Source organism: Eufriesea mexicana, unplaced genomic scaffold, assembly GCF_001483705.2.
Source record: "Eufriesea mexicana isolate 0111107269 unplaced genomic scaffold, ASM148370v2 scaffold325, whole genome shotgun sequence".
NCBI lineage: Eukaryota > Metazoa > Arthropoda > Insecta > Hymenoptera > Apidae > Eufriesea > Eufriesea mexicana.
The window spans coordinates 198,666-223,318 of NW_016908500.1; the positions used below are offsets into that span (position 1 = coordinate 198,666).

The following is a 24,653-nucleotide window of genomic DNA, read 5'->3' on the forward strand; positions in this document are numbered from 1 at the left end:
ATAGTAAAAGTTCATAAATAACTATAAATATAAATATAATATAAATATAAAATATATGTTAAATATAATTATATTTATAATATAATTTAAATTTAATATAAATATAAATATTTATATAATAACATTGTAAATTTGTAGTTCTTAGGAAAACGAAGTTGATAACATTACGAACCTAGCTTCAGAGTAGTCGACAGACCAAGTGTTGATGTATAATGCTTGTTTGTGTTGGAAACTTTATGGCGCCAATTATGCCAGTTTGCTGTTATTTGTGAGATTTTTTTAAATATTTTTGAAAATGCCGGCTTTTTTAAAGCATATCGAAGTAGAAAACTTTAAGTCTTACAAAGGAAAGCTTATTATAGGACCTTTAAAATCATTCACTGCTGTTGTTGGACCAAATGGATCTGGTAGGTTATGTTCTTCTATATTAGTATAAGCAATTCCCATAATTTTAGATTTGTTATATATTATATTTATATTTTTAATATAGGAAAATCTAATTTTATGGATGCAATTAGTTTTGTTATGGGAGAAAAAACAAGTAGCTTACGTGTAAAACGATTTAGTGAGTTGATACATGGAGCTTCAATAGGAATGCCAGTTGCTCGAAGGTATTTTTGAATTTTTATATTAAAAATACATCTAATAAAAACTTGTTAAAATATTTTTATTTCATTTAGAAAGTAGAACACTGTATAATAAATAATGAAAACTGTACATTTTAATATTATCTTTTGGTTTTAAATTATTTTATATAATAAAATTTAGTACTAATGTAAATTATTATTATTATTATTTTATATTGATATTTCTATCTTCATTTGTAAGTAAAATATATGTAATATATTTAGTGAATTCATAAAATTATTAAAAGGAAGTTAAATTTTCTAATATCTAAAGATATCAGATATTTTAAATTATATTTATGAAGTATAAATGAAAATAAAATATAATTGTAACAGCATATGTGTATCATAATTTTTTTTACTTTAAAGAAGAAACAAAAGAAGAAATATTTTATTTATTGGATTTATTTTGCCTTTCGTAATTATAATCTGATAACAGTATCGGATAAAACAAAACTATGTATAGAAATTGTGTCACTTTATATGATTCTTTATGAGTGTTTATTAAACTACAAATTCATATTTATAAGTATTTTATATCGCGTCAAATATATTTATAAACATGATATATTTCATACAGTTATTATATATTACAGTGCATCTGTAACTGCTGTATTTGAACTCGAAGATGGTACTGAAAAAAGTTTTATGCGTTCAGTACAAGGCTCTTCTTCAGAACATAGAATAAATAGTAATGTAAGTATTACATATATTTAAATTATAAGTTAACTATAAACTTACTTTCTAAAGGAAATTTATAAATTATTTATGTGAATTATACAGGTAGTAACAAGCCAAGTATATCTTAATGAATTAGAGCAACTTGGCATTAATGTCAAAGCAAAGAATTTTTTGGTATTCCAAGGAGCGGTTGAATCAATAGCTATGAAAAATCCAAAAGAACGTACTGCACTTTTTGAAGAAATTAGTAATTCTGGAGCATTAAAAGCAGAATATGAAAGGTACCTTGCATATATAATACTATCTGTATCTAGCATACATAATTCTTCATGTAATATTATTCATGATTATTTTGGCAAGTTTAATAATTAATTGTGTGTTTTATGGTATTCTATGCTTTATTCATTTATAATTCTAAAATGTCTTAAATAATATTTTATACAATTCATGTTTTATTAATTATTATCTTATATGGTACTACTGAAATATTTTTAAATAATTTATCTGTTTAGATGTTACATACAAAAAAGATTATTAATAAAAATGTGTTTTGCACTATTAACCATTGCTGTCAAATAAATTATACAGTGCAACCTCCTGTATCTGAAGTTCCATTTTCCGAATACTCTAATGTCTGAATGTTCTACTATTCGAATATTCCATTATCCAAACAGCATACTGTGACAATATTTACAAACTGTATATGTAAATATAATTTCCCACGTTTGACTGAATGTATCCCTAAACAGAACAATTTAGTGCAAAGCTAACAGTATACAGTATGTCAGAATGGGAACAAAACGAAAATGTATAGTTTTAAATATCCAACTTAAATATGAAATAATATAACAAGATAAAGATACAATAAAGTAATATGATATGATAAAGATGATAATAGTAACAAAGATATCGAAATAAATTTAACCGAAGCTGAAATAACAAATGAAAACAATGCTGAGGATGACATCTTATGTCGAAGCATTTGAAGTACTCGAAGTTGAACTTTATTGGTTTGAGACAGAAACAGAATGCTTAGCAGCCAAAATATATGGGATCCATAAGTGTATAAATAAACTGAATTTTGTTTTCTTTATGCACAGAATTTAAGTCTTTTTTCAAAGTCTCTCTTTGTTGAAAATATAAATACTTTTTTTTTGGAAGAAATAAGGTTTTTTTCAATTAAAAGTATAAGTTTCTGTTTGAACAAATGAAATTCAATGTAAAGTAAGTGTTTATTCTATTATCCAAAAATTCCCTTATCCAAATAATTTTGTCTTCCTGTTATTTCGGATACGAGAGATACCACTGTACAATGATTAACTTAATTGATATAAAATATATAATAAACATTCTTATACAATACATATGAAATTTTTAATTTTATAGATTAAGAACAGAAATGTTAAAAGCAGAGGAAGAAACTCAGTTTTCATATCAGAAAAAGAAAGGTATTGCTGCAGAAAGAAAAGAAGCAAAATTGGAAAAAGAAGAAGCTGAAAAATATCAACGTTTAAAAGAAGAATATGTAAGTCATTTATTTATTCTCTTCATATAGAATAAATTACATAATTTATAAATTTCTGATTGAATTGCAATTTTAAATCTAATATTATCTATTTCATTGTAGATAGAAAAACAAGTAGAACTCCAATTATTTCGTTTATTTCATAATGAAAAGAGTACAGAGAATTTAGAAGTTTCACAGAAGAAAAAGCAACATGAAATAGAAAAAATTGAAAAGAAAAAAGAAAAAGCAGAAGAAATATTAAAAGAAAAAAAGAAAGAAGCTGGAAAATTGGGAAGAGATCTTGCTAAAATAGAGCAAGATATTAGAGAAGTTGAAGTTGAAATAACAAAAAAAAGGCCGACATTTATCAAAGCAAAAGAACGTGTTGCACACATGCAGAAAAAAGTAGAATCTGCTCGAAAATCTTTAGCTCAAGCACGTATTGCAGATGAAGCACATAAAAAAGATATAAATGAACTACAGGAAGAACTACGACAAGTAGAGGAAGCTAAAGCAGCTTACGAAGCGAGTATTGCTGGACAATCACAATTACAAGGAAGAGATGTGCAACTTGAAGATGAACAGGTAAAAATTTAAGTAAATTTGTTTCACATATATAATAATATTTTTTAAAATGATTCACTATAAATTAGTGATACAAACTATTTTCCTAACATTATATTATCAGTTATTTACTTAAATTTAAGTAACTGTATATATATAATCAGAGAGCAAAGTAGTCATTATTATGATAATTGTAAAATTGATTTAAGGTTAGAGAGTATAATCGCTTGAAAGAGGAAGCAGGTAAACAATCAGCAAGATATTTACAACTTCTTGATTCTATTAATCGAGAACAAAAATCAGATCAAGATAGACTTGATAATGAAGGAAGAAAGAAAACAGAAATAGAAAATAAACATAAACAAAAAGGTCATATGCGAGATGAAGCTCTTAAAAGAGTAGAAAAGTTAGAAGAACATATAAGAACATCAGAAGCTGCCTTAGAAGATCAGAAGAAGTTGCGGGCCGACTTGCAATCTGATGTTGGTACATCAAAAGATAAAATACAAAATCTACAACGAGAATTAGAAAGCATTTCAGAACAATTAGGTGATGCAAAAGTTGATAAACATGAAGTATCAAGAACAAAAAAGAAAACTGAAATTGTTGAAAATTTTAAACGACTTTTTCCTGGAGTGGTAAGCGATAAGTTAATATGTACAATATTCTATTTTCTTGTATATTATTATTTTATATGTTTAACAAAGTACTTATCACATAATTATTTTCATTATTGTTACTTCTTAGTATGATCGTATGTACAATATGTGTGAACCTATTCACAAGAGGTATAATGTTGCGATTACAAAAGTTCTTGGAAAATATATGGAAGCTATTGTTGTTGATACTGAAAAAACAGCTAGACAATGTATTCAATACCTTAAAGAGCAATATCTTGAACCAGAAACATTTCTTCCTCTTGATTACATTCAAGCAAAACCATTAAAAGAGAGACTTAGGTATGTAATGTAGACGTAAATCGTTCTATAAATTCTACAATTAAATAATTTATATATTTATAAAAATAAATAATTATGTTAAAAGTTTGTTCAATTTTTCTTTGCACATTATCTTAACCTTTAATAGCATTTTTACATATTTTCTTTTATGTTTTTTTATGTTATAATTATACGTTATATTATATATCTAATTTTTTTTTCTTTTTTCAGAAATATACAAGAACCTAAAAATGTAAAATTGTTATATGATGTGTTACATTTTTCACCCAAAGATATTGACAGAGCTGTATTATTTGCTACAAATAATGCACTTGTATGTGAAACACCTGAAGATGCAAATAAAGTAGCTTATGAAATGGATAAAAAAGCAAGATATGATGTATGTATACAATTACTAATTTTTTAAAGAATTATAATAGTTAAATAATATATACATTTAATTACAGTGTGTTGCATTAGATGGAACATTTTACCAGAAAGCAGGAATTATATCTGGTGGTAGTTTGGATCTTGCAAAGAAAGCAAAAAGATGGGATGAGAAACAAATGTCTCAATTAAAGGCTCAAAAAGTAAGATATTTCAATCTGAGGTTTATCATGTGCTTTATTCTTGTATAAAATTGTACTATAATAAATGTTAAATATTTTTTAGGAAAAATTAACTGAAGAATTACGCGAATCTTTGAAAAAATCACGAAAAGAATCTGAACTAAATACTGTTGAATCTCAAATACGAGGATTAGAAACACGTTTGAAATATAATAAAAGTGATTTAACTGCTACGGTAAATAATACAGTTTACAATATGAGGACGATGATAATAACTATACCTATTGTATCTTTTATATAAGTATATAGCGAATAAATTGTACTTTTTGCAGCAAAAACAAATTTCGGAATTTGAAACAGAACTGGATAGTCTACAAAGTGAACTAAATATGTTTGGTGTATGTAGATTTTTATATTTATTACACTTATGTAAAAATGTGTATCAAATTCATATAATCTTTCTGTATAGCCAGCAATAGCTGCAATTGAGAAAACTATGGCTGAGAGAGATCAAGAAATACAGAACATCAAAGAGAAAATGAATAATGTTGAAGATGATGTATTTGCTAGTTTTTGTGAGCAAATAGGTGTATCTAATATTCGACAGTATGAAGAAAGGGAATTACGGTATGTGTACTTAATTATGATACATATGTTTAATTATAATACTAAATTATTTTATGATTTAATATAGAAATAATTTTTAAATGCTGTATAGTTTCTTTTCATAATTTTTTTCATATTGAAAAAAATAATAAAAACAATTTAAGTTTTAATATTACTTATTCTTGATACTTGCAAATAGTACATTTAATCTATTTCGAATAAAACAATTATCACAATTATATTTTTAGGTCACAACAAGAAAGAGCAAAAAAGAGAATGGAATTTGAAAATCAGTGTAATCGTATATATAATCAATTAGATTTTGAAAAACAACGTGACACGGAAAGTGAGTAAATGATTTAAAGTTCACGTAGTTTTAAAAAATATAATAATTGTTTCACTGAAATAATGTCCAGTTGAAACTTATTAATGGCTTTATATAAAATTTAGGTAACGTTTTACGATGGGAACGTGCCGTTCAAGATGCAGAAGATAAGCTTGAGTCTGCACGACAAACTGAGTCTAATCAAAAAGCAGAAATAGATCATGACGAAACTCAAATGGAGCAACTGAAATCGGCGCGAAATGCGAAAAAGATGGAAGTCGATCAAAAAGAAGATGAAATAGGCAAAGCTAGGCGTGAAGTTGGAGCAATAGCAAAAGATATACAAGCGGCTCAAAAACAATTAAATGGCATTGAAACTAAAATTGAACAAAAGAAAGCTGAACGCCATGCTATTTTAATGCAATGCAAGGTATGTTACCGTTTATTAAAGTTTATTAATATTTTGTCTAAAAATTGCTCGAATAAGTACATGAACATAATATTATTTAGATGGAAGATGTTGCAATTCCAATGCTTCATGGAAATATGGAAGATATAGCTAGTGAAACTAGTACAATTAATAGTTCAGAAACTAATAATGACTCATCTTTAAGTACTCAGCAACAATATGAACGCGAAAAACGAATAACTATAGATTATGCTCTACTTCCTGAAAATTTAAAGGATGTAGAAGAAGAGGATATTAAAAAAACTACCGATAAACTGACCAAAACAATTAATGATTTACAAAGTACTATACAACGTATTCAAGCTCCCAACATGAAGGTAAAGAATAATATAAAATATTACAAAGAAAGTTACGTATTACACCTAATATGTATCTTTTTTCAACTTTATGATAATAACTAGAAAATAATATCTATTTTACTATACTATATTTAAAAAGAAAGAAATAGTATTAGAAAAATATGCAAATTACAAAAGAGAAAAGAGAAAATTTAATAATGTATGTGCCACATATTGTTGTCAATATAATATAAATAACATATTTTATAATGTTGAAGTAATTCTGACTTTTGTAGGCAATTCAAAAATTATATCTTGCTAAAGAAAAATTACAAGAAACTAATGAAGAATTTGAACAGTCTCGTAAAAAAGCAAAAAAGGCAAAAACACAATTTGAAAAAATAAAAAAGGAAAGACATGATAGATTTATGTCTTGTTTTGAACACGTGGCCAATGAAATTGATCCAATTTATAAGGTTAATTTATCATCAATATTATTTTTACATTCTTTACATGAATCAAATTAGCATAGAAACATTTTTATTATTTTAGAGTTTAGCAAAAAATCAATCGGCTCAAGCATTCCTTGGACCTGAGAATCCAGAAGAACCTTATCTAGATGGTATTAATTATAATTGTGTAGCACCAGGAAAACGTTTTCAACCAATGTCCAATTTATCTGGAGGAGAGAAAACTGTTGCAGCGTTAGCACTATTATTCGCAATTCACAGGTACTATGAAATCTAATTGTAAAATTCTTAAATCTTTATTTTAAAATAAATTTAAATAGCTTTTATATTAATTTATTTTTTATTTGTAATATATTAAATTGTAACTTTATTCTATTATTTCTATAGTTTTCAACCTGCGCCATTCTTTGTTTTGGATGAAATTGATGCTGCTCTGGATAATACCAATATAGGAAAAGTTGCTAGTTATATACGTGATAAAACAAGCTCTTTACAAACTATTGTCATATCGTTAAAAGAAGAATTTTATTCTCACGCTGACGCGTTAATTGGTATTTGCCCAGACGTGAGTTTAAAAATTTAAGATAAAAATTTGTATTTATGTAATAATATTATCGTATATATTTTTTCCATTACAGGTTGGTGAATGTTTGGAAAGTAAAGTATTAACTCTTGATTTAACTACATATCCTACGCACATTAATTCATAGGATCCATTGTGAGTTAATAGTTATACATTTCAATTGTGTTTTTTCATTTTGAGTTTATATTATGTTTTACATATAAGACATTTTGAGATATGTTACATTAAAATTCAATATAATGTTTTGTGAACTTTATATCTAAAAACAAATTGTCAAATAAGACAAATTTTAAAGAGTATTTGTGGATCATTTAATTTTTTATTTATATTTTTTCTTTCTTTAGAAATATTAATATACTATTATTATACTTAAATTAATTTTGAAAATTTTATTATTATTTAAATTAGATTTAAATAGAAAATTGCCTTTAGTAATGTAAAAGTTATTTGGTAATAAATTATTTATATAAGTACATAGAATTATGCATTAAATTAAAATAATATGTCAATCTTTAAGTTAGATATATCAAATGTTATTAAATCATAATTTTTATATTGTAAGTCTGTAAACACGTACCTTTCTAAGATAAAAAAGTTTTATTATAATATACGGTTTATTAGTTTTTATATATCTTTCCTTAATATAAAATATGTAAATATTAATGCAAATTGCACAATAAAAATGTTAAGTTTTATATATCGTATAATTCATATATTTTCATACATATATAAGAATTTATTTATAATATTTCATAATACAATTTCTGAGATATGTTAAAATTTTTTGTTGTAAATTTTACTTTTTATTTTAAAATACATTAATCATGAAAGTATTTATTATAAAATATGATTTATATATAATTTGAAATTTAAATGACTGAAATAAGTAGTATATAATAACATGTATTAATAAAATAGTATATATATAAAATCTATTTCATAATACTAATACAATTTTATTTTACACATTCACAGCGAAAATAACAAATATATATATGTATATAAATATATTGTCTTCTTATGTTCTTTAGTTTAATACATGTGTTTATGGTTATTTTCGTAAAATTTAGGAAAGCAAAACTTGTCATTTTTGTATATATGTTTCCATTAAGGAACAATAATATAATAAATATTTTAAGGTAATATAAAAAATGAGTATTCAACTTAAAGAAAACTTTATTTATTTATTTTGTTACTTGATGAATACGTTCTAATAATTTTACAATAGTAGCCAATTTAATTTATTTCTTTGCATTTGACCTTTCGAATTATAAAATAATATTAAACCAATTTTGTTTTAATGTTGGTAGTATTGTTTCTTTTATGAAAGACGAAATTGTGGCGCTTAGTTAAACTCAAAGTGTTTTATAAATTGAAAATTATGATGCCGGTACAATTGAATCATATCATAATTTTTAACTTTAAATCTTTTAGAGGAGAAGTAATTATTGGCCCCGTTAAGCCATTTACAGCAATTATAGGCGCAAATGGGTCTGGTAAGTTCTATCACTTCAATTTTTACTATTTGTTTTATTTTTAATAACCGTTTATTAAATTCCAAAAAACGAATAACATGAAGTATTGTAAATATACATAACAATTATAATAAAAAATTTATATTTAAATTTCAATATGTTAATAATTTATTACGTTTGTTTATAGTTTGATTAAATTATTAAAATATTATTTTTGATTAATGTAAAAATTAAAAATTTATCCAAATTATATCTATATGTATAGCATATTTAAATAATTAAACATTTTGCCATATAACATTGTAAATTGAATTATATGGAATTAGATTAAAATTATAGAACTGTATTTTAGGAAAATCAAATATTATGGATGCAATTAGTTTTGTAATGGGTGAAAAAGCTAGGAATTTGCGTGTTAAACAATTTACTGAACTTATTTATGGTGCCCCTGGAGGAGTTCCCATAGAACACAGGTCTTAACATAATTTATCTTTCCAATTCTATATTGAATTAATATTAATGTAATTTTAATAAGCATTATCAATGAAATAGCTATTTTATTGAAATAAGTTATAGATATTTTAAAATAAGTGTAACTGATGTTATATAAAAGTATGTGAATACATTTTAGTTACAAAGTAAAAATTTGTATTAAAATGTATTTATGAATAACAACCTTTATGAAGAAAAATAGTTTTTTTTCACTTTATCATTATAAGATTGAATATAAAATACTTCATATATATGTATTATTATATATATTTAATAAATATATTTTTTGAATATCTGTTTATTCTCAGTTGTTACATTTATATGAAGTTATATATTTGTAAATTTCAATAAATAATTTTCTTCATGTTTTTCCTGATTTTATAAAAAATTTAATAACTTAATTCATATACCTTGTATTAAAAATAATCAGATGACTTTGTAATTAACACTATATTATTATGATATGAATATAATATTATCATAATATTTTTTTAATATTTTGTTGTCTTAAAACTCATTTATATTAACTAATCCTTTTTTTCAATCACTTTTTAAATGAAAGTTAGTAATAAATTTGATGTAACTAAAAATGAACATACTTTTTATGTGAGCTTACATTATATAGTAACTGTTAAAATTGTAGTACTAGAATACTTATGCAGTAGTAATTATTTTTCTTGTGAATTGTCTTTTATCTTCTACAGACATAATTACATATAATATATTCATTGCACTGTTATTATTTTTTGAATTTGAACTAAACTAAATTTTAATCTAAATTAAAAGTTTTAGTTGTAGTGTTTTTTAATTTTATGAAATATTATGGAACATCTGCTTGATAGTTTTATGTTGTAATTATTTATTTATGGTATAATTTAGTATATATTTATTTATGATTTTAAATTGAATGTTAAATATCTTATTTTCTATCTATTATTTTTTTGTTTAAAACTTTTAATGCATCTTATCTATTGTACAGAGCATATGTAACAGCTGTTTTTGTTCTTGAAGACAAGAGTTTTAAATCTTTTACAAGAAGTATATGTCATAATTCTTGTGAATATAAAATTGATGATCAGGTAATTTCAAGTTTTAAAACTTATCCATTTATAATTATGAAATAAATCCAAATGCATATTATATAGAACTATAAATAACTATATATATTATATAATACAACTATAATATGTTTTCAAATGGTTGAGTAAATTAATTGGATATATCTGTTTGACTCAATTCTACATTTTTGAATTATGTTATTGAACAACTGTATTGTATAAAAAATGTTACACATTTTTATTTAGAAAATTATATTTATTACAATTATTTCTTTTATTTATAACAAATATTAATAAAGAAAAATGAATAATAATATATTCTATGTATTTTATTGTGATAAAGGTAGTTATAGCTCAGTTATATATATCTGAACTGAAAAAACTCAATCTGAATATAAATGCCAAAAATTTTTTAATATTTCAAGGAGCTATTGACTCCATAACAACAAAGACACCAAAAGAATATACTCATATGTTTGAAGAAATTAGTAATTCAATTGAATTAAAAGAAGAATATGAAAGGTAAAAGAAACAAATGTTTATAAATATTGATATATTATTATTATTATTATTATTATAAATATTTTGTATAAACTTGTAGGTTGAAAAATGAAGTCATTCAAGCAGAAAATGAAATTCAATATTTATACAAAATAAAAAAAGATCTTCTTAGAAAAAAGAGGTATTCCTTGTCAGAAAAGAAAGAAGCAGACAAATATGAACAACTTCATGATCAATTTGTATGTATTAAATATATAGATATAATTCACTGACTGTAACAATGTTTTTTATTTAAAAAAATGTTAAAGATGTATATAGGATATAATCCAAGGTAAAATCGACGATGAGCGATTTTTAAAGTAAAAAATAAATAAAAAAGAGTAGAATATAATATTTTTGTTTATATGACTTTGTTTTCAAGAAAGATAATGTTAAAAATATATGTAATATCTCCTTGACTAGATGCAATTTCTTTATTTAATTCGATTTTAACAGTAATTATGTCTATCCATATTAATTTTTGTAGATTAATATTTACATTGATAATAATATATTTTAAATAATATAATTAGTTTATTTATTATGTAACGAATATTAAGTTATTCGTCGCATTTTTCGTATATAATTCTGCTTTTCGAAATAAATATATTTGAATTTTCTTTGTTCTTTAACTATTTAAATCAGTTAGAAAATATTTCAAATATATATTGTAGATTGCCTTTATTATGTGATTTCATAAATAAATTACTGTGAAAGTTAATATCTCGAAGTCCTAAAAATTATGCTATTATATTTTTGAGTTCAATTTAATGTGAAAGATTTTGATATTTGATCAAATAACTGTAACTTCTTTTGTAAAATGAAAGGAACTGCTTTTGTAAAATATGAAACTGTACTTTTTAATTGCACCTTATAAGGACATATTATGGAGAAAATGTCCTAAAAAGACATTGAACAATGTTTGCAACAACAGTGTATCAGAAAAATTAAAAAGATATTTCTTTATTCCATTAAATAAAACTATAAAGCATAGCAAATTGTAACAATATTCGTATCATAATGAATAACGAGTAATTTGTAAAATAATTATTTAAATCTTTGCCTCATTATAAAATCAATTTTTTAAATAAAATTGAATACGAATTTATTCTATTTTACTTATTCTATTTATTTCTACATTCAAAATTATTTCATTTTCAATTCTACCACGATTATATGCTTACGTATCTTATCTTATGATGCCACGTATCTTATGTATCATAGGATTATTGTAACTACTAATAAATTTTTATTGATACTTTAAAATTATTTAGGTATTTTATGTGTTTTCCAATTAATGTTGTTCGACTTCACGGACTTTAAAGATGTATTACTTTTTATTTTTTTAATGAAACTTCATAATTGTAATTTCATAATATTTCAGTGTAATAAAATTTCTGATTTTTTCGTTAACTCATTGGACGTTGTTGATTAAATTATTATATAGCACAAGGAAGTTACCCTCAAAATGAAGTTTCAGATGGGCCTTAAAATATGGAAGATAACAAACAGAAAGAGATTTAAATTTATTCTTTTCATAGTTAAAACATTAAAAAAAAAAAAAAACAGTTACTGACGTAAATTCATGTCATATATAATCAGAGTAAATTAAATCCGTTTTGGAATATACTTTTACATGATTCAAAATTTGTTCGTAATTTTGATATATCATATATTGTAATATTTCTAATTATTAATTATCTATACATTATTGACATAAATAATATTAAACTATGATATATGTAAATAAATATATGTATAATAATAAACTATGTACATTTACTTTAATTATTTATACATTATAAAAAGTCGAAATAATTATAATAATTAAATGATCTATTTTATAAAAGAGCAAGAATGTGACATAATATTTTCTAAATTTATTACTTTTGGGGGAGATATCTTTTCACATCCATCATTGTTTACTGACCGTTGGCGCGAATTCACGTCATTTCAAATTCTGTTTCTAAATTATACTTGAATTATACTTTTCCACTTAAATTTCATACACAAGATTAGTTATCTTGAGGTAATTTTATAATAAATCGAATTATTTTTTCTCACTTTTTAGGTGAAAAAGAAAACAGAACTGTATCTTTTTGAATTATTTTATATTCAAAAAGATGTTCAAGATTTACAAATTACACTGAGAGCTATAGAATTGAAAGCAATTGAATATGAAAATGACAAAAATTCTGCAAGCAATTTACTAAGAGAGCAAAAAAATCAATTACAACTTGCACTTGACACTATGGAAAATATCGGACAAATTGTCACAGAAGTAGAAAATGATTTAGGAAAGAAAGAAGCAAATTTAATACAAGTTAAAGAAAAAGTTACATATTGGGAACAAAAAATCAATGCCACTAAGTTAATACTACTGGAGGCACAAAAATCGAATAAATCTCATGTAGAAACAATACAAGAATTGGAAAATGAATTAAGGCAAATAGAGCATGCAAAATTTATGTTCGAAGAAAATATGTCAACTCAATTGTTATCTCGTGGCAGCAGTTTTGAACTCAACGACATACAAGTATAATTATATTTGAAAGAATATTTTGAATAATATAATATACAGAATTTTTATACAGAAACATATATGTAGAGCCAAAAAATTTATCAACATTTTTATCTTTTAAATAATACAATATGTTATGTGACTTTAGTATTAAATTGTAACATTTCTTAAAAACATTTCATAAATTGTAGCATTTCGTAAATATTAACATTATTAATATTTCAGTTAATATATACAAGAGTATCGTTGATCGCATAATTCTAAAGTAGGATGCTAATTAATTTGCATTTGAACTATAAATAATTATTTATAAATATAAAGTTATCTTTTTCAAACGAAGCTTCATTTCCGAATAAATTGATATTAAAAGTTTATTATGAGTGCAAGTTTATTTTTACAATTTATACCATTAATTTGGTGGCAGTCGGTATATAAATGTTATAAAAAAAATTGAAAGAGTTTAATATAGAAGCTGAGAATAATTGCTTATTCATAATAATGCTGAGAATAATATTTCTCAGTTGATTATATAGAATAATTAATATTATACAGAAATTTGTTTAACAATTCTATTGAAATTTTTCTAAATATCATTTAAAGTTTTCTACATATTCTACAATTTCTACATATATGTAGAATATATGTGGAAATAATTTATTGCATTCTTAAATATTCGTAATTAAATCTAATGTAGATATTTGTGTATCTATTTCGCTATTATTAAAAAATTCATAAAATAATATTTCTTTTTTCAAGGTAAAAGAATATTTTTCCTTAAAACAAGTAGCTGAAGTACAATGTTTGGAAAACGTCCAGGCATGTAATTCTCTTAAACGTGAGCAAAGCATAAATCAAAACAAATTGGATAATGAAAACAGGAAAAGATACAAGTTGGAACCTGCGTTACAGCAAAAAATTATTTTAAAAGATGAAACAGAGAAACGTATTAGAAATATTCAACAATTGATGAATGAAACTCAAAATACGTTAATTGATAAAACGAGTATAAAATGTAATTTAGAAAGCATGATTATTAAGAGAAGAGAGGATGTGGAATCCATTCAACAAGAATTACAATGCGTATCTGATCAACTTGAATCTGTAAAAATAAATAAATCTACAACTTTGCGTTTAAAGAAAGGGGCGGAAACAATCAAAATTTTACAAAGCCTTTTTTCTGGTGTGGTATGGATTAAAACGTCGTAATAGATTGTATTAATAACAGTACATTAAATATCATATGTATTAAAATGCATTTATATATATTTATATTTCAGTATGGCCGTTTGTACAACCTATGTAAACCAGTTCACCCTCGATATGACGTTGCTATGACAAAAGTATTGGGAAAATACTGTAATTCTATCATTGTATCTACAAACCAAGTAGCACTAGAGTGTATCAATTACTTAAAGAGACAACAAATTGGAACGGAAATATTTTTACCAGTGGAAAGTTTGAAAGTAGAATCAATAAAAGAAAAACTACGGTACTCATAAAATATTAATTTCATATAAAGTTAGCCATATAAAGTATTCCATCAGTTTAAGATGAATTCAAAAGAAACTGAGAAATAGTTAATCTTTCGCTTTGGTTGGAGAATTAGATTGATATAGGCTACACAAAGCCTTAGTACTTTGTTCAGAGCCATATTGTGTCAATTTAAAAATATTTTAATATTTTTTATCTCTTTCAAAAACCAGAGTCCTAATTTTTAACAACTGTAAATTAACACTTTGCATGCGGGCACGGTTTTCCAAGTTTTTGAACGTGTAGCAAGCAAATCCAGCTTTTTCGCGTACTAGTTAATTTGATAATTTACGAAATCGCGCGAATCCATTTTCAAAATGGGTAAAATGCCATAAAATAAAACACAAGTCAAAACTGGTAAAATTAAAAAAATAGTATAACGTAAAGCGCAAGGTTCTTCAAAGTCACAGAATGCTGTTCATTGCAGTCTATCACGCAACTGCGATTACAATCTCCCGCTTTCAACGTTTGTTCTTTTTCGGACTGTGATCACAGTCTCCCGCCTGCAATGTGTTAATATGTCCAACTTTTATTCAGCAAGTGATATTGCGGGACTTAATATATTATACGCTAATCTCGTAATATTGTGGATAGGCACTTGTTACCGTTTCTTTCTTATTTAGTATTAATTTTGGTATTTAGTAAAAATGTATTGCATTTTTTTTAAATATGTACCATAGACTATCTTGTAAAAATATAAAAAACTTTGTATGCATTTTTTTGCAAATATTAATTTCTTCTAACAGCTAAAATCTAGTCAATTTAAGTGTAGGGTCTACATCAAAGAAATTTTTCTTGGTTGCTACAATAACTATTAGATAAAAGCAATTATATTTTCCTACGATAGTGTTCTGTGACATTAACTTCGTTATTTTATTGTAACACAATTTAAGGAGCAGCGAGCAATGTTTGAGTTACTACATAATCGATTTAGAATAACTTAAAACTGATTTCATGTACCTTGTAATTCACCCTTCAATGAAAATTTGAATTTTTATGTTTCCCTGTTAGATTTTTATCTAACTATTACCGTTGGTAATAATTACTCATTGAGATATTTTTAGTAAAAGTCAATTCGATTGTGGTTTCGTTTAGTTATTAAATTTAAAAAGGAAGAGATTAACAATTGTTAATAATTTAAAAAATTGTTATTCAGATATACGTATAATTAAATAAAGTTAGAATATAAAGTACATAATAGTAAATACATAACAGTGTAAAATATTAAATTTTATGTCAATGGAAATTTCAATGAAATAGTATTTGATATATAATTAAATATTAAATTTTGCAGTATATTACCAATCAATAATATTTTCATAATTTATCATTTCAGGAAAATTGAAAATCCCCAAAATGTAAAACTTCTATATGATGTACTTCGGTTTGAACCTGCTGAAATTAATAATGCTATTCTATTTGTGACAAAAAATACTCTTGTTTGTGAAACATCAGAAGATGCAAGAATACTTGCATATGAAATCGATCCACGTCGTAATAACAACGTAAAAATATATATTCTTTTAATAAGCTTAATTATTCCTAATGAATTCGCAATAGGGAATCCAGAGCATTTGTGATTTTTTGAAGAAATACATTTATTTTTGTGTGATGTACATACATCGAAAGCTTACATATTAAAAGTACACAACTTTTTATATCAGAAAATTTATTTAATTCAAATGCAACACTATTGTATATTTCGAACGTATTGTTTTGTAATACATTTACAACATTGTGAAGTTGAATACTTAACGAAACATTAATCAGTGTAAATTTTTATGCTTTATAAAGAGTAAACATATATTTTGAAGCAATTCATTTTAAAGTTATTTCAATTTACAATCAAAGAAATTTTCTTGTCTGACGATTTTAAAGATATAGTTCGTCTTAGTTACATGGATACCTTCTATAGTTCAGTATTAAAATTATATTTAAATAACTTTATCAGCATTTGCTACTAGTTACCATTTATTTATTTATTAATAGTTATATTATTTATTCATATTAATATTTATAATGTTATAGTGTGTTGCATTAGATGGAACTTATTATACAAAAAGTGGAATAATTTCTGGGGGACAAGTTGAATTATTAGAAAAAGCAAAAATATGGAATGAACAAAATTTGGTTCAATTAAAATCAAAAAAGGTGCCTTTTATACTATTTATATCTTTTAATACTAGTATGAAATAGTTTATAATATTTATATAAATCGTGGTTAAAACTTATTACAGACAATGTTAATGGCGGAATTAAGGGATAAAACCAAAACTTCTCAAAATGAATTTGAAGCAAAGACATTGGATGTACAAATTCAGGGTCTCACAAGTAGATTGAATTATTGTAAACTTGATTTAAACGATGCTGCAAGTGTTCATTATATATTTTCTTTCCTTTTTTTTTACAGTAAAAAGAATATATTCAATTACATTTTTTCATATTGTATTGTTCTCAGTATTTGACTTTCTTTTTAGGAAAATAAAATAATTACTCTTAGAAATGAAATAGAAGATATTCAAAACAAACTACGAATAGTTGATGTAAGCATATCTTTCATTTGTTTTTAATATCTTTTTCGTCTATGTTTTAGTTGTTACGAATTATTGTAATTAACACTAAATTTTCTTTTACAATATTTTAATCTTTTTAATACGTTATTTATACAAATAATTTATATTCTTTTCTCCAATATTTTTCCAGAATAATATAACATCAATTAAGAACATCATGGCGGAGAAAAATCAAGATATTCAAAATATAGAAGAATCTATTAAAAATATTGAAGATATGATTTTTAAAGAATTTTGTAACAAAGTTGGTATAAGAAATATACGTCAATATGAACAAGAGAACCTAAAGTAATTACTAAATACTTCTTAGTAATTGGAAATTTTAATGTATATATGTTGCAGTTAATAATTATATATTCTTCTCATAACAGATTTCATCAGGAACAAACAAAAAAGAAATTGGAATTAGAAGAGCAATATAGTCGTATACAGAATCTATTGGATTTTGAAAGAAGTCGAAATACGGAAAGTATGTTATATTATACTAGTACTTACTACTTATATGCTAATACATTAATATAATTTACTAATACAAAATTTATTACATATTAATGAGAAAGTATATATGTACTGAATGAAATAGAAGAAAATATTAGAGATGTGACATTCGTGAAAACGAACAAAATAAAATAGATTTAAAAATTTATCTCATAAAACGATTTACCAACGAAAACTCATTCATATTAAGTTATGAAAACTATTTCATTATGTATATACATATGTATGTATGTATTCAAAGCTTTTTATTTTATTTGTTTTCTTAGGTTTAGTTACTAAGACAGAACAAAATTTGGTAACAGCTAAGAGAGAGTTAGAAAAAGTTCGTCGAACTGAAGCTTTACACAGAGACATGAGTAACCATGGATTAAACAAATTGAATAATTTACGAACTATGCATAATAAAATCAAACTTAACGTTAATGAACGGACAGAAAAACTCAAAGAATGTAGGCGTAATATTAGTACCATTGCAAAATTAATTATTAATACTGAAAAAGAGCTTATAATGGTTACAACTAGTATTAAAAGAAAAAAAGCAAAATGCCATACCCTTCTGCTCAATTCCAAGGTAAGATTAGATACAATACAGAAATATTAATTAAACTTGGTTTTTGATAAATAATATTAAATTAATAACATTTGACCCGTAATTTTGTTTTTTAAGAATATATTCGTGTTCTTAATGTCAATTGCTTCTTAAATACCTGAGCGAATTAAGATTCCTTTATGAATTCCAAAATTTTGTCTATCCTTTTTTTTATTCTAAATAAGTAATTTTATTCTAAATAAGTTTCAAAAATAAATTTATATTTATTTTATTTAAATAAATAAAAATAAATTTAAAATAAAATTAAAAAATAAAACAATTAAAATACATAGAAGTAATCTATAGTTGAACTTTATAAATGAAATTATCTTATAACACTAATATTACTAATATTATTAATATTATAATAATCACTTCATGACATTTAAAGGTTCTTATATGTCATGTGAAATTTTTAAATTTTCAAAATATTATCAATTTCTTACAATTCACCTCGAACACAGTTTGTACAGTAATGTACATAAATTAAACATTAACAGGTAGAAGATATTAATATTCCATTACTTTCGGGACAAATTACAAATAGTATCGACACTAGTGATTCAACACCAAAGACTGAAGAAAGACACGATGTAGATTTCCTTTTACATATAGATTTCAGTAAGTTACCTGAAAATATTAAAACTTTAAAAGAAGAGGAAATTAATAATTTAAAAAGTAAACTTATGAATGAAATTGAAGAACTGAAAAATCAAATGGAACTTGTAAAAGATCCAAATTTTAAGGTTTGTAAGAATTATTAAAATAAATATTGATGAATAATTTTTCGATATAAAGCATAATGATAGACTTTTAATTTAATAAGAATATATCGATTTCTCTGCTATTTTCCAGTACCTCATAAATTTTTGTTTTTAATAACAGTAGAACTGGAAATTTTATAATATAAATGTCTAAATATTCAACTTAAAATAAAGTAGTCACAAAAAAGATTTTTGCAGTAAATGAAATAATACGTCTTAAAAATTGTATAATTTTCTCTCAAATTTCGTGCTTGTTCATATCAACAGTCGTAAAAGTTTGTGATTTTCGCCATATATAAAACAATTGTTTGAAATCTTAATTAACGATTTATTTATTTACATCCAGACTAATAAAGAAATTCATTTATTTACATACAGGCTAATAAAGAAATTGAATTCACAATAGAGAAATTATCAAATGCAAATTTTGAATATCAAGACGCACGTAAGAAACTGAAAATAATTAAAAGACAGTTTGAATTAGTGAAACAAGAAAGATACGAAAGATTTACGACTAGTTTAGAGCATATTACTACAAACTTAGATTCCATTATTAAGGTAAATAAATATCTTTATAACTAATGTTATAAATATTTGATATTTTACTTGTTAATTATGAAATATTAATTCTTATTTTAAATAATCGCAAAACGAGTAGTGTTTAGTAAAGGACAAGTCAGCACAAGCTATTCTTTTCTCGGATAACTCTGAGGAACCATATCTAGGTGAAATAAATTATAGTTGCGTAATGCCAGGGAAACGATTTCAATCATTTTCAAATCTCTCAGGTGGAGAGAAAACGCTTGCTACAATAGCTTTCTTATTCGCGATTCATAGGTAACTTTGTAAATTAATTTTTTATTTAATCCTCGTCCAGTGATTTAATAATTTACAGTTTTGTTTATATTTTTTGGCGTTACAAGTACCTAACAGAATTAATCATATAGTTTTAGACCGGCGCCATTTTTTATATTGGATGAAATCGATGCAGCTTTGGATAATATAAATATAAAAAATGTTATACGTTTGATATACTCCAAAATGAATCAAATGCAATTTATCATAATAACCTTGAAAGAGGAGATGTATTCATGTGCTGATGCTCTAATTGGAGTTTGTAGTGACGTAAGTTGTATGACTTTTTTAAAAATCTTTTTTGGTATTAGAAACCATAATTATTAGTTATATCTTATTATTTTATCAATAAAAATATTTGATTACTGAATAAATAAAATTTGTTATGCTATACGAAGTACATATGAAATTCTTATAATAAAATTTTTTAAAATATGACTGAATATTTTTGGAACTAGAAAGAAGAATTTATGTTTCGTTATAATCGAATAATGATAAATTAGAGAATTAAAAATGAAGTAATATTTTTGTAAAATTTATTTTGTTATACATTTAGTTTAAGGTTATGCGTTAATTTACGCTTTTCATTTGTGCTTATATTATTAAAAATTTACAAAAATAGTTTATATTTAAACATGAATACTAATAAGACACAAGTCGGGCTTGAATGTATGAATATGATAGAAAAGGAAATTTAAAAGTATTTATTTAATTTTATATTAATTTTTTCTTATTTTTAGAACAATGGGGAATATCCAGAAAGTTCAGTATTTACACTTTCACTAAAAGAATATATGCTCAAAATATAATTTCTTTATTTTATGTTTAAATTATAATACGATATAATATTACGAAAATTTTATTTTTGTTTTATAAAAGTGATATTCAATTTAAATAACTTATAGTGGATATCATTTAAAAATAATGTTATTTATCTTTTAAACACTTAACGTTGCAAGTATGTCATATTTTAACGAATTGAAATATAAAAATCGTTTTAATTCCGTTTAAAATACATTTAACGTCCATTTTATTTTATTTCTGTATGACTGCTTGTGATGAGATACACGATTCATTGTTGTTAAACTAGAAAACAGTTACTCAGAATTATATGAGATTTTATTCATTTGTTTATTTTATATTGTTAATACCGGAATAATTTTATTAACTACTTTTAAATCCTATTTTATATGTTACTTTATGAAAATAAGCGATATTATATTTTATTATATGAAAATAAGTATCACTTAGTCTTTAATTGCTATGTTTATCAATATTTATATCTTATGTTATGTACATTTAAAAATATCTTAAACGTTATATATTCTATAATTTTTTTACATTTTGAAATACAAGTATTATATTTCATAAATGATATTAAACATAATAAAGTAAAAATAGAACTAAATTCTCACATATTTTTTCAGACAGTTATTTATTTCAATCTTCCTTTTTACTTTTCATTTTCATAAATATTTAATTTATCGACTTGTAAAATATTTATAAAAAGTCATATCTCAAGTTGTATGTATAAAAATTTAATTTTATTAAAAATACTGTTTCTTATAAAAACATTTTTTTATAAAACCATAAACTCGAAAATAATAATATAGCGATAAATTTATATTTTCCTTATTATTTATGGTTATATTTGATTATATATGATTTTGAGGAACTATTAATTCCCATCTATTATAATTTATTATTTATAAACAGCAATTTTATTTCATATTTGTCATATGTTACACGTAAGAATACAGTCATATTTAGCTTATATGTAAAATATTTTGGGATTTTGAATATATGTACATTTCAATAAAATAAAATTATACGAAATATTTTGTGAATATTAGTATATGCCTTTTTAAATGATACATATAATATATATGACACTATGTTCATATATAGGTATATTGGATTGCGTGATTAGAAATATAACTAGCAGTATGTCAGTAGCAGTAGAATTCAAGTATGACTCATTCGTTAATAAAATAATTTATTCTCATATTTTTTATTACAATTAATAAAAATATTATCATATTATAATATTTATGAAATTTTCTTGATAAAAATGAAACTAAACATGATTTTTGTAAAAACTGTTTTTAATTATACATATTAAAACAGCATTACAAATTATATTTCATATTTATATAATACAATTTTAAAAATTCTGATGCTATTGATTATTGCTTGTTTTCAACGTTTATTGTGCTAAAATTCCTCTCTTTGTTCCATAAAATGACAAAAGAAAAGCAATTTACTCTTCTGCTCTCATTATTTGTTCATACCTCACCCATATTCTCAAAGTGAATAAAAAAATAGAACAAATTTTACGATCCGCGTTTGTTTCAATAAAAGGTAGAAAATTTACTTATAAAACTTTAAAGTTACACTCCTGTTCTAAGTCATTGCCCTCATTTGCTTGACTAATGAGTTATTTCTCTGGACTAATCATAGGAAACGGGTAAATAATTTATCCGTATTATAATCTAAATGAAGCAGATTATTTCATTACTGCCATTAAATCCAAATATGTATTTAACTTCAAATGTACATTTCTAAAGCTTACGTTATTATAACGTATAATCTCTGTCGAAATATATTTTCCTTAGTAAAGTTAGATGTATTGGTCGGTATTAGCTCACCATCCTAGGTGACGACTTTAATGTTCAGCACAATTCCTGGAACCAGTTCCTTAGAAATACAAGCGAGCTAACCTGTACTGCCATCTATTATGATACTCATACGGCCTTATATACCCTAATCCATTCTCCTTTCATTCACCTTTGTTCCTCTTTAAGTTAACTTTGTAAGATAGCTAATAAAATTAGTACACAATACCTAAGTCTTCCACAAAAAATGTCCTTCACCTATCCAGAAATACATACATATAATTAATTTGAACAATATAGTAAGGTTATAAATTATCTAAGGTCTGTAAATCTTTAATGCCGAAATGCCATCTTTGTTATTAATATTTAAAACCATCGTCAATTTGTAATCATAGATATTTAACGTCAAGCACTAAAACGAAAAAATTATTAATTAACTTTCATATCCAATTTAGTTTCCACTCAATTTACTACCACATTCTGATATACTACTTCCCATATACTATTAAATTCTGTTTAATATTTCGAACATTTAAAAGAATTTTAATTTTTCGCAATCATTGTTACAATATTCCGTAACAGAAGAACCCACATCAAATCGATATCGTACGACGTAGATTAATATTCGAATTCTTTATCTCTCCAAAATATCTTAAGATGCTGTTCCACAAATCCGAACCTTTGTTCTTTTGCGCTTGACTGGCTTTACAACCTCTCTATATCGTCTATATCGTTCAAGCCAACTATACTTAACAGTCATCTGGTCACTGGCCTACATAATTACCAGTAAATATCGTCTAAAGACTTCCTTCTAAGATCACAAAGACGTCGATAACTATACATCAGACATCGTTTGTTTCGTCCACTAGAAGGCGCTTTGATCTAACCAAAGATCACCAATTTGTGGTCTACATCATAATCAGATGTCGATACAAGAAATATTGACAGTATATTGACTCGTTATTTGTTAAACATAACATCCAGTAAACAACGTGCAAGGCTAACAAGTAGATTTTAGTTGCAATATTTGTCTTAAACCTCAAAAAAATCCAAATTCTATTTTTTCGAATATTTTTAAATCCATTACCAGTAACAGAACAAATTATCCACCGATCGACCTTAAACAACTCACCTACTCTGGCGACATGGATAATTGGAAGTATCTGCCGAAAATTTGGCATAAGTCCATCATCAAGCCAGCAAACTCGACTCTCAACACGAGGCAACAGTACACTCCCATCTTAAAGACTATAGTAGTTAAAGTCACGAGGCTCTCTTCATCTCTTCGCTTCACATACAACCTGCCATCTCTCGTCTGCGGAATAAGGTAGCCTTCAATTACAACAAGGTTATCTCTTCTACGCGCAAATAAACATCTTGAAATATTAAATTTCAATTTAATTAAATTTTTCGTTAAGCTATCAAACATATAGCTAGAAAATAGTAACAATTTCTTCTATCTCTAAATCTCTAAAGCCCAAAATCTATAGTAACCATCAACTATGCCTTCTTTTGATAACTGATAGA

The 24,653-nt window shown here is 24.3% G+C and overlaps 2 protein-coding genes across 2 annotated transcripts; both read left to right on the forward strand.

The window, feature by feature from the left end:
- Positions 1–207: 207 nt before the first annotated feature.
- Positions 208–9,116, forward strand: SMC1 (structural maintenance of chromosomes 1). Its single transcript, XM_017912090.1, has 21 exons — positions 208–407; positions 491–611; positions 1,223–1,322; positions 1,410–1,588; positions 2,694–2,832; positions 2,935–3,399; positions 3,588–4,016; positions 4,126–4,337; positions 4,548–4,716; positions 4,784–4,906; positions 4,989–5,120; positions 5,218–5,283; positions 5,355–5,512; positions 5,740–5,837; positions 5,942–6,246; positions 6,327–6,602; positions 6,860–7,039; positions 7,116–7,294; positions 7,421–7,598; positions 7,672–7,751; positions 9,051–9,116. Exons 1-20 carry the CDS (start codon positions 296–298, stop codon positions 7,741–7,743), a joined length of 3,693 nt encoding a protein of 1,230 aa, XP_017767579.1. The 5' UTR covers positions 208–295; the 3' UTR covers positions 7,744–7,751; positions 9,051–9,116.
- Positions 9,001–21,320, forward strand: LOC108556104 (structural maintenance of chromosomes protein 1A). Its single transcript, XM_017912060.1, has 22 exons — positions 9,001–9,112; positions 9,444–9,564; positions 10,563–10,662; positions 10,985–11,163; positions 11,243–11,381; positions 11,461–11,473; positions 13,305–13,717; positions 14,459–14,887; positions 14,980–15,191; positions 16,569–16,737; positions 17,261–17,383; positions 17,470–17,607; positions 17,710–17,775; positions 17,936–18,093; positions 18,177–18,274; positions 18,570–18,874; positions 19,393–19,513; positions 19,595–19,638; positions 20,035–20,214; positions 20,315–20,493; positions 20,604–20,781; positions 21,252–21,320. The coding sequence occupies exons 1-22, from the start codon at positions 9,001–9,003 to the stop codon at positions 21,318–21,320; spliced, it is 3,546 nt and encodes a 1,181-aa protein (XP_017767549.1).
- Positions 21,321–24,653: the final 3,333 nt, after the last annotated feature.